The 12,651-nt window shown below is 38.6% G+C and overlaps 1 protein-coding gene across 5 annotated transcripts in view; it reads right to left on the reverse strand.

Annotated features, from left to right (window-relative positions):
• LOC126162628 (uncharacterized) overlaps positions 1–12,651 on the reverse strand; it is a 105,053-nt gene that overhangs the window by 59,572 nt on the left and 32,830 nt on the right. For all 5 annotated transcript variants that reach the window (XM_049919254.1, XM_049919253.1, XM_049919252.1 and 2 more), the window contains exons 5-7: positions 2,967–3,027; positions 2,045–2,173; positions 1,785–1,933 (exon numbers count right to left, since the gene is read on the reverse strand). In XM_049919254.1, the coding sequence (XP_049775211.1) occupies positions 1,785–1,933; positions 2,045–2,173; positions 2,967–3,027 (339 nt within the window). The remainder of the gene's footprint in view (positions 1–1,784; positions 1,934–2,044; positions 2,174–2,966; positions 3,028–12,651) is intronic.

Consider the following 12,651-nt stretch of genomic DNA (forward strand, 5'->3'; position numbering starts at 1 on the left):
GTGGAAGTAAGCTGTGAGGACGGGGCGTGAGTCGTGCTTGGGTAGCTCAGTCGGTAGAGCAGTTGCCCGCGAAAGGCAAAGGTCCCAAGTTAGAGTCTCGGTCCGCCACACAGTTTTAATCTGCCAGGAAGTTCCAAATCAGCGCACACTCCGCTGCAGAGTGAAAATCTCATTCCAGAGGATAAACTGTTTATAGGCATTAAAGACCTGTTCTGAAAACTGACCAAGTAAACAGCAGTTGGTGTTCCTTTTTTTCCCCTCTTCTTCTTCTTTTCCTCATTTCTTTTTATTATTCTCAGTGCGAGATCTAGTATGCCATATTTTCTGGGTAAGCAATTCCTGTATATTCTCTTCAATTTATATCCATTAACAGGAGGTACTGAATCCAGCACATCACATTTGTTTTATGACTTTTACAATCACCAACATAACTGGAATTACGAAAGTTATAACATTTGGCTTGTTCTACAGTGAGAAAAATACCTCTGTTTTCCTTACATTGTGTTTGCATACCAGCAACAAAGAAATGATTCATGATCAGTTTATGGGTGTATTGTGTTTGAAAATTCAAGTCAGTGGGAAAATTTTAAAATTCATATCAGGATTTTATATGATGTTCAGGGAACTCCTGCACATCGTCTCATCAAGTTCTGCATCAACTTTTCTGTAATAGTTATAACATTCTTTAATCATGTTTCAGATATAATACACTGTGAACAATAGCTCTAGATTCACATCTTTTTCTATTTTTGCTTAATTTCCATCCTGTTTTGATTTTTTAAGTATCCGCAGCTCTTCTCTCCAATTGGTTTTCTTTATTTTACATTTGCATATTACGAACTGCATTTCTCGGTTATTTTTTTAACCATGTTATTTAGATTTATCTTTGCTCATAATTGAAGTTTTTTGGCGATAGCTTCATTTCTTGGTTTTTCCGTGGCAACTAGATTTCTCATTTCCGGTTCTGGGGTTTGACATCACTCCTAATAGCTAGTTTTGTTTTGGCTCCAAGCAAAGAAGTCTCCAATACAACAGCTCAAGCTCTCCTTTTAAATGTTGTATATCACTTTTAGTCTTATGATAATATATCTGAATCTAGTAACTGATAAGTGTAGAATACTGCACATACACTGATTGATATTTTTTCCCCCTTGTATCACGGTCATCTCAAAAATCACTGTAAGGGTATATCAGTTTCCACACATCACTGTGGCTTCAGTGTTTACAATAATATCCCTTTTGCATTGAAAATTCATCACACCAAAGGCTAGAAAACTGTTACTGCCTCAAAATAAATCATACTAAACATTTTTCCTCACAGTTTCAAAATTACACAGCAACATTAAGCATTTTTGCCTTTTCATTCTGTTATGTAATTGGCATTTAATTTGAGTGTCAACATGGCTGTGAATGGTTGTGTTATTTGTCTTTGTGGGTAAGTTCACTTAAACTGCAGAAAGAGTGACAACTCAAAAGCCTCCTTACCCTCCTCGAAAGCCTTGCTACTTTATAAGAAAAAGCTATATGGTGAAGACTTCACGTTTGCGTTATGGTTGGATTGTTGGAGTAAGATGTATGACAATATTATTTTATGTTATCTTACTGTTAATTAATTGGCAGTGTTTTGAAATATGAATTTATCATTACATCATGTTTTTACGCATGTAACACTTCAATTCCAATTTCTCACTTTTTGCTTACACTTCAAAAAGCTGTACAGGAGAAGACATATCCGCAATACTTAAGAAAATTGATTTTGTAAGATTGAAAATTTATTTCCCTACCTTGGAGCATCTTGTGAAACTTGTTTTGTCAAGGACTGACCTAATGCATTTTCCTTATGCAGCCGTACCAACTCATTTGGATCAAGATGGGCCTGAAGTAGCAAGGTGAGAATTGGAGGATATATTATGTCAGGTTCATGTAGGAAAGCCTACAAATTGAAAGCAAAACAATTCATACAGTAAGACATAATATAGAAGTACAGCTACAAATCCTGGTGATTCAAAAGTAATGACTAGTTACATGTTGAGAGCACACTTACTTTGATAATTCTGACAGTGATTGGTTTAGCTGTGCTCTTTCTCATTATACTAGCAAGTTTTTTCCTTGTCGAGTTTGTGACATGCACTCCATTTAACTCATCCAAAATGTCTCCAGTCTTGATCAAGCCCTAGAAATGATCTCATTTTATGAAAACCTGCTTACCAGGTTTGGAAATTGAGAATTATTTATTAACTATTCCTAAGTCATGTTGTATATGTACTGAAATAATTTTTCATCTTACAAAATAATAATTTAAATGGAATATGGTATAACAATTTTTAATACAGTGCTTTCAAAGAATTCACTTTCCTGTGTAACGTAAAAAAAATCCTTTTTATCTTTATTTTCTGGGATTTAGAATTAAAATGTAAAATAAAACTAAAACATTGAAACAGTATGATGATACAGTGGAGAATTTAAACACTAAGATAGTCATTTCTTCAGTTGCCACTACACCATTTGCTTCACCTGGCGTGTAAAAGAATTAGGAAAGAATTGTGCTATGCAACAACACATTAAGATTAGAAAAATCCATATTTCCATTTACTATATGCTACAAAATATCTGCTGTGTCTCTACTATATTTGTTTTCCCATCTTTTATAAGAACATGAGGTTCTTTTCAGTACCTTTGTCATTTATAGATTTTAAGAAAATTCAGTAATGTTAAAAATTCTGTCATGAAAATATTGGATATGTATGAATTATTGTTTTAATCATTGTTGACATGGAACAGCAAACATTTTCTCCATTTAGACTTTCATGATAAATAAATCTTTACACAGTAGGAGATCAAACTTGTTACTGAACCAGATAATAGTGTTAACCAAAAATGCTCCTAATAGTCCAGAGCCCAAGTGCTGTGCTACATATCCATTTTTTTAAACTCAGTTACAAATAAACTACAGACAAGATACTTACATTTTCTGCTGAGACACTGCCTTCCTTCACATGCATAATGAGTGCTCTTCCACCAACAAAGCTGAAAATAATTTCAGATTACATTTTAATTCATGCCTGTAAATACAGTATACTGCTTCTCAAAAATTAATGCACAGTTAATCATTTTCAGTTAAATTCCATTTTCCATGAATGACAAACAGCATAAACTGGTGAAAATTCCAGACTGGAGGAAGGTGAAAGTGTCCTGGTGTGGTGAAAAATGCTCTTTTTTTTGTAAAAAATTTCTTTTTTCACATAGTCTCCATTTAGATCAATATAGTTGTTACCATACTTCCCCTCAGTGAGTAGATTTCATCCCTGAAGTATTATGATTCTGAAGATTTTGTGAAATATTCATCTAGACTGCCATAATTTCTTCACTCGACTCAACAAAGTGAATATCAGAGGGTATCAAATATCTACACACATATTCCATAAGCCACCACATGGTGGAGGGTATCTTGTACATCAGTCACTTCCTTTCCTGCTTCACTCACAAACAGAGCAAGTGAAAAACCTGCCTGTATACCTCCATACGATCCTGATTTCTCTTACCAGTCTTCATGGTTCTCAGAAAAGTACATTGGCAGCAGTAGAATCATTCTGCAGTCAGCCTCAAATGCCGGCTCTATAACTTTTATCAATACTGGCTCGTAAAAAAAAATTCATCTTTCTTCCTGTCCATAACCATTCAAATAGGTAAAATAGACTTCAGCACTTTCAGTATATAGCTACTGGCTTTTTCACTTCTAGCATGAAGTTGTGGATGTATATCTCACCCGCAGTGATAACATTTGCATACAAAAACAGTATGATACTTTCCACATTAGCCCATCACTGCTGAGAAATTCACTTTTGCATTTTCTTTTAGAGAGGACACAACAAATAGCAAAGAACTTATGGGAATGCAGCCAGATGACGTCTTCGACAACTGCTGACGTTTTGACAGATGAACACCCTGTCAGTTTCAAAGCACAAATGCAAGAGAGTGCTGTGCAGGGAAATTAAAAACTCTGGTAGGTGGGACAATACCAACCAAGAACCATAATGTGGCACATACAGAAAGACACGAATTCTCATACACAAATGTCCACACCATCCCTCACACACACACACACACACACACACACACACACACACACACACACACTAGAGCCACCACACAACTAAACATATAGCGTCGTAAGAGTGGAACTGTCAAACTTCGGTCACGTCGTAACTAACATTTATTTCAACATCCTGACACCATTTAAAATCTTAATAAAGCAGTCCACAGCAGTTACAAAACAGTCCACTAATGACACAATATGGATGTCACAGCAATCTAGACGTACTTGAAAATGGTGATTACACCAAAACACAGTCTACCACAAACAAAAAATTAATTATTGTAATCAGCTATTTGGTGTATGTACTCAAACAACTAATGAAGGTTAATGTCAGCAGTTATTGAGAGTGAATATTAATTATCAACAGGGAAATGAACAGCATTAATTCTGTCCTCTGCTGCTTGACCAGGTAGAGAGCAGGATTCCAAGCAAAATTTAGGCAAATCCTTATCTATAAGGACATGAGCCAACTTAATTTCAAATGCTTCCTCAGCTATAGGAACAGCTGGAAATGCACACCTGAACCTCTTTGTTGTTATATATGACAAGATCAAGACTATGTTCTGCAGCAACAAATTTGCAAAGCTTTTGTAAGCGAGTGTAGCACTTATGCTCTGCACACTGGTCCTCCACAACCCTGATGATCTGACTAATGTATGACATGTCACACGCACAAAGAATACAATAGACTCCCACCTTACGCAAACCACACCACCCCTCACACACACACACACACACACACACACACACACACACACACACACACACTCTACAGCCACCATACAACTAAACATATAGCGTCGTAAGAGTGGAACTGTCAAACTTTGGTCACGTCTTGTCTGAGCTATCTTTCATTATAGCTATTCAGGTAAAAGTTGCTTCTGAGGTGGCCCAAGTCAGATGGAGAACTTCAAGGGTTGAAGATGATGTGGGCTCTGTGAACCAAGGTACGAAGTATCCCTTCATGCTGAACCAGATAGTAACAACCATCCTGAATATACAGATCAGTGTGTGGACAGAGTACCACAATGTAAAGGAATTTCAGGAGACTGTGATCCAATTAATATCCTGAAGGCATACAGATGACAACACAGCAGTCCTGTAAACCACCCTACACTTTATGTCAACATATCACAAGACTCTAGTAACAACTCATTGACACAGCATTGCATCAATCACCAGTGCAGTCCATCGCCACCAGGCAGCAGAACAATTCGGTGCAAGAATTGTACAAATATGCACGGTTGAAGGCCTACCAGCAGCAACACTTAGTGAAGAGCAGCAAAGGAGTCAGTGAACAGTTTGGCAACAGAGTGCAACAGACCTGTGTGTAAGGTCAATTGGCCTGCTCTAGCCAGCATCCAGCTATGTTCCTCAGGATCCGAGCTTTGACACTGTCAGGTTACCCATGTAATTCAGTGAAAACTTTGCCTAGCTGCTGTTGGTTGTGATGTGCATAGTCACTCTGGGCTGCAAGAATTCTACGCTAGCTTCAGCTGGCCACCGCCACTACTCAGTACTACATCAATATGTTGCCTCACAGCAGCATGCGTGACCTTCAAGGGTGGTCACTGCTCTAATACCAATGTGAAGACTTGGTGTGTCAATGCCAGACTGTGCCTACTGCCTGAGTGAGCACACCTGTATCAGCTTTAGCTTGATGAAATTTAAAGAGTTTTCCTGAAATCCATCTATCTTGCTGTGGCAGCCTTCACGTTTGACAATTCCTGCAGTCCTGCCTGTCCATCAAACCTACAAAGTCCAGGTGGGAGAGCAGTTGTGCCAACTTCAACCAGATGAACAGCTACCCAGCCTGACCATTACACTATACATGCCAAGTACCTAAGTATCATCTATGTTCTTCTTGATCAACATATCAAGAAAGGGATGGTAGCCATGCTTTTTCACCTCCAGTGTGAAGCAAATATTAGGCTAGATTGAATTCAGATGCTATAAAAAAAGTGTCATCTACATATCTAAAAAAAGCATGCAGATTACATGCCACCAACTCCACAGCACATTCCTCAAAATCTTCCATACAGACTGGCAATGATAGGTGACAAAGGACTTTCCATCGCAACTTCACCTATCTGCTCATAGAACTGGTCATTGAATAAAAGTAAGTAGACACACAACATGTCATAATCACTCAGTTAATTCCACATCAAACCTAAGAACAACTAATCATAATGAACACAACACATGTTGTAATTGCTCAGTTAATTCAACATCAAATCTAACCACAATTAACTGTAATGAATCAGATACTGGAACAAGATTAACGGGGGAATCCACATCAAAACTCACTAAAACATCTCAGTTATGCAAACGTAATTCCTCTAGTCAGTGTAAGAAATCTGCTGAGTTTGTAATGTGATGTGCACACTGACCTACTAGTGGACTCATCAGAGCAGGAAGGTACTTTATTACCTGGTATGCCAGAGCACCAATGTTACTGGCAAAAGGCCTAAAAGAAACTGCTTCCTTATGGATCTTTGGAACGCCATATAATCTAGGGGGAATACCAAAAGAGTTAAGATTCCTGATAGACTCTTGCAATAATTAATCTTTTCTTCAAGATGTTCTTAGTCTATCTCTCAACTCTTTTTGCCAGGTCAGCACTGAGTCTGCAATAGTCTGAATCAGACAGTACACACTGCATCTTTTGAACATAATCACACTTCTACATCTACATCTACATCTATACTCCGCGAGCCACCTTACGGTGTGTGGCGGAGGGTACTTATTGTACCACTATCTGATCCCCCCTTCCCTGTTCCATTCACGAATTGTGCGTGGGAAGAACGACTGCTTGTAAGTCTCCGTATTTGCTCTAATTTCTCGGATCTTTTCGTTGTGATCATTACGCGAGATATATGTGGCCGGTAGTAATATGTTGCCCATCTCTTCCCGGAATGTGCTCCCTCGTAATTTCAATAATAAACCTCTCCGTATTGCGTAACGCCTTTCTTGAAGTGTCCGCCACTGGAGCTTGTTCAGCATCTCCGTAACGCTCTCGCGCTGACTAAATGTCCCCATGACGAATCGCGCTGCTTTTCGCTGGATCATGTCTATCTCTTCTATTAATCCAACCTGGTAAGGGTCCCATACTGATGAGCAATACTCAAGAATCGGACGAACAAGCGTTTTGTAAGCTACTTCTTTCGTCGATGAGTCACATTTTCTTAGAATTCTTCCTATGAATCTCAACCTGGCGCCTGCTTTTCCCACTATTTGTTTTATGTGATCATTCCACTTCAGATCGCTCCGGATAGTAACTCCTAAGTATTTTACGGTCGTTACCGCTTCCAATGATTTACCACCTATGGCATAATCGTACTGGAATGGATTTCTGCCCCTATGTATGCGCATTATATTACATTTATCTACGTTTAGGGAAAGCTGCCAGCTGTCGCACCATGCATTAATCCTCTGCAGGTCTTCCTGGAGTACGGACGAGTCTTCTGATGTTGCTACTTTCTTGTAGACAACCGTGTCATCTGCAAATAGCCTCACGGAGCTACCGATGTTGTCAACTAAGTCATTTATGTATATTGTAAACAATAAAGGTCCTATCACGCTTCCTTGCGGTACTCCCGAAATTACCTCTACATCTGCAGATTTTGAACCGTTAAGAATGACATGTTGTGTTCTTTCTTCTAGGAAATCCTGAATCCAATCACAAACCTGGTCCGATATTCCGTACTGGAGGTAGTTTAAAAACAGCTTGGTTGACAGAACTAACAACTAGTAAATACTTAGACATTGGTGCAAAATTCAAAACTTGTCCTAGCATGAGTTAAGCAGTGTTATCCAATGCTTCCTCCTTGAGATTGATCAGAGAAAGCTGAGATGTAATATCACAATAGAGACAGAGGTTTTTGCTCAAAATCTTCTTGGAATCCTGCTCTTTCAAACAACAGAGTGAGAGAGTTAATGACACTTTCTCACACACTGGTAATTAATATTCACTACCAATATTTTCTGTCACTGTTCACCTTTGGTTGTATGGTGGCACTAGATTTTTATGTGATGTGGTGTGTGTGTGTGTGTGTGTGTGTGTGTGTGTGTGTGTGTGTGTGTGCGCGCGCGCGCGCGCATATGCATGTGTTTCTGTGTGTGAGGTGTCTTTCTGGATATGCTGTATTATGGTTTTTGATCGGCACAGCCGTGGATCCCAAAAGTTTAAATTTCCTTTGAGAATGTTTTTTCGTTGATTTTATGGGGTGTTTACCTATCCAAATAACAGCAGTTGTTGAAGACATCACAAGGCTGCACAGCTGAAGTTGTCTGAACATTTTATACGCCAGGAGAAACTCAAGCTTAAGCTCTTACACAGATATATATGTTCAGTAAACTAGATAAAAAATCTCAAGACGAATTTGAAACTTGAGGACATGAGCACGTAAAGGAACCACGGCTCAAGTTTAAGCTGACCTTGCACTGGATAGATATGTACCCAGTAGAGCAGTTCAAAATGGGAACAAACCTCTGTAGTATACAGTCATCGTAAAGAAAATGCTAAAGAAACAGAGACTACTGGATAGTGGTTGTAAAACAAAGCATAGGGCTATAGATAGACGTTAAATGAAATGTGTTTGGCTGTCAAGAGAGCAATGTGTGATGCCTTCAATGACTACCAAAGCGGAATATTGTCAAATGATATTTCACAAAATCCAAAAAAATTCTGATTGTATGTAAAGGCTGTTAGTGGCTTCAGAGTTAAGTGTCCAGTCCCTAGCAAATGAGACAGGAACTGAAATGTAGGGTAGCAAAGCAAAAGCTGAAATGGTTAACTCCATTTTCAAATGTTTACAAAGTAAAACCCATGAGAATTGCTCCAATTTAATCCTCACACCACTGAAAATATGAATGAAATAAGTATTAGTATCAGTGGTGTTGAAAAACAGCTGAAATTGTTGAAACTGAACAATGCTCCAGGACCTGATGGAATCCCTGTCAGATTCCATACTACATTTTCCCCTCTTCTAACTATAATCTATTGTAGATCTTTTGAACACAAAAATGTGCCCAGTTCTAGCAAAAAAGCACAGGTCACACCTGTCTGCAAGAAGAGTAGTAGAAGTAATACACAAAATTATCCTTGACATCAATTTGTTGTAGAAACTTAGAACATATTAGAGCTCAAACATATTAACTTGAAGAGAATGACTTCCTCAATGCCAACCAGCATGGATTCCGAAAGCATCAATCACGTGAAACTCAACTAGTATTATTATCACATGACATGCTGAAAGCTTTGGATCAAGGCAATCATGTAGATGTAGTATTTCTTGATTTCAAAAAAGCATTTGACTCAGTACCACACTTACACTTATTGTCAAGAGTACAATCATACAGGGTATTAAGTGAAATTTGTGGCTGGATTGAGGGCTTTTTGACAGAGAGGATGCAGCATGTTACCTTGGATGGAGAGTAACTTAAGGTGTGCACCAGGGAAATGTGTTGGGATGCTTGCTGTTCACGTTGAGTATAAATGACCTTGCAGACAATATTAATAGTAAAATCAGGCAGTTATCTATAATGAAGTACTGTCTGAAAGAATCTGCATAAATATTCAGTCAGCTCTTGATAAGGATTCAAAGTGGTGCAAAGATTGGCAACTTGCTTTAAATGTTCAGAAATGTAAAGCGGTGCACATCACAAAAAATGTATCCTATGACTACAATATCAATGAGTCACTTGGTATTGGCCAACTCATACAAATATCTGGGTGTAGCACTTTGTAGGGATATGAAATGGAATTATCACATAGGCTCAGTCATGGCTAAAGCCGGTTGTAGACTTTGGTTTATTGATAGAATACTGGGGAAGTGCAATCAGTCTGTAAAGGACATTGTTCACAAGTCACTTGTCGACTGATTCTAGGATACTGCTCAAAAGTATGGGATCCAGACAAAATAGGACTAACAGGGGATGATGAATGCATACAGAGAAGGGCATCACCAATGGTCACAGATTTCTTTGATCAGTGGGAGAGTATCACAGAGACAATGAAGGAACTGAACTGGAAGACTCTTGCAGATAGATGTAAACTATTCCAAGAAAAAGAATGAAATTTTCACTCTGCAGCAGAATTAAAGCTGTGATGGTGGGTCATGAGCCATACTTGGGTAGCTCAGATAGTAGAGCACTTGCCTGCGAGTTCGAGTCTCAGTCCGGCACACAGTTTTAATCTGCCATAAGGTTTTTTTTTCCAAGAAAGTCTATTAACGAAGTTTCAAGAACGACCTTTAAATGATGAGTCTGGGAACATTACAATACTCTACGTATTGCTCACACAGGGATCACAAGGATAAGATTAGAATAATTACTGCATGCACAGAGACATTCAAATAATCATTTTTCCTGTGCTCCATACATAAATGGGAAAGAAATAACTGTTACAATGGGGCATACCATCTGTGATGCACCTGAAAGTGTTAGCAGAGTATAGATGTATATATAATTGTTCTAATAGTGTTCTATACCCTTTCTTGAGATATTTCTTTTTCAATGTTTTCATCCACTGCAGCAGCTTTGTGAATGCTTCACATGCGTAATTTTCAAGAGTATGGCATTTTTTAATTCAATTACCAGGTCCTTAATTGTTGAAAATGAAGCATCTGGCTCCTTATAAGCCATTATTAACATGTGCTAACACAAGGTCAAGACGTTTTCATCTTGTCACATAGTTGTGTGCAAGTAACACGGCAGATGCATGATGTGTTCTGTGGAAATATAAATGGATAATACTTTGTGGTGCCACCAGTGTGCTCTCTGTCTCTGTCCCATGCCATGTGCTCCGGCCATTTTGTTTCCTAATAACTGGCAAATGTCACATTAGGCCACTATCTTTCCTTAGAACAATTTCTATACTCTGGAAACTATTGCTGTCACTTCTTCAAGCAATACTTGTCATGTTTTCTTTATGCCACCAATAATTAATGCCACATACAAACTGAAATTAGAATCACTGCTAAAATTTTTACCCAAGACAAGACACAAGCTACAGACAGGCATGGCAGAATGACACTATTAGCTGGTACATCAGAGAGTGCAATGAATTTTGTTCTTGGGCATCTCTTCACCACCCACCTGAGCAGAAGGTATATGGGCATTGGTATGGAAAGAACTGTTATGGCAGAAAACTACTAATTCTTATAATTTCAAAATTTAATGAATAAGATAATATATTAGACATTCTTTTTACAAATATCTGGAACATCTAAATCACCAAGTTAGAGTAAAATAACATTAACTTTTAGCTAAAAATTGAGTATCTTTAAGTATGAAGTTAAATGACTCATTCAAGGAAAAATGTGATCAGTTTTCAGTTATAGGTTAAAGCAATCATGGTACAATGGGAAGTAACAATTTACTGACGAAATTTATTATGAATAATATGTATACTAGAATAGATTCACACACCAAATGGAAGTGATACTTGGCATCACGCAGCATAAATACCCACATGGAAATCAGGAGAGCCATTGTTTCAGATCCTAGATAAAGCTGTACAAGATACAGAAGTATGACTTTATTGGGTACATGTCATTCCATTCCAAAAGTATTCAATACATAACAGTTTTCTGATGAGTGTTTATTTCATGTACATTGTGTTGTCATGTTGTCTCCCTCCTTCTCTTGCGTTCGTGATGATCACAAGCAGGTGTAACTGACTTGTCAAGCCTGGCTGGTGTTAACTCGTATAAATGACCATCATCTGCTAAATAGTGTTGGCATATTTTGACAGCAAAGAACACTTCCTTCTCCACTGTTCACATTTCAACAATCTTCTCTTTGTACTAACAGGTATCATGAGTCTACGAGACATTGTTAATGTGAGTCCCGAAACTATCAAATTTGCTATTGCTCCCACAGACAGTGTGCTTTTGCACTGAACTGAATGATTCCTTGGCTCCTACACATTGTATTTCAGATTTTTCTACTAATGTCTGTTGTGGCCTTTTAAACACCCTCTGTTAAACAAACAAAATCCTGGTTCAGATTCACTGATGACATCTTTGCAATCTGGACTGAGGGTGAGGACACCCTATCCACATTCCTCCAGAACCTCAACAACTTCTCCCCCATTTGCTTCACCTGGTCCTACTCAAACCAACAAGCCACCTTACTAGATGTTAACCTTCCCTCAAAGATGGCTACATCAGTACCTCCGTCCATATCAAACCTACTAACCACCAGCAGTACCTCCACTTCGATAGCTGTCACCCGTTCCATACCAAGAAGTCCCTTCGATATAGCCTAGCCACCTGTGGTCGCTGCATCTGCAGTGACGAGTTGTCCCTCTCGAAATATACAGAGGGTCTCACTAAAGCCTTGGCAGGCCGTAATTATCCTCTCAACCTTGTACAAAAACAAATCTCCTGCACCTTATCTTTCCAGTCTCCCACCATCTCCCAAAGTCACACCATTCGGCCACAGAGGAGTACTTTCCTCGTAACTCAGTAACACCCAGCTGGAGCAACTGAATTGCATTCTCCTCCAAGGTTTCGACTACCTCTCATCATGCCCTGAAATGAGAAATGTCC

This window comes from Schistocerca cancellata, chromosome 2, assembly GCF_023864275.1.
Source record: "Schistocerca cancellata isolate TAMUIC-IGC-003103 chromosome 2, iqSchCanc2.1, whole genome shotgun sequence".
Lineage (NCBI taxonomy): Eukaryota > Metazoa > Arthropoda > Insecta > Orthoptera > Acrididae > Schistocerca > Schistocerca cancellata.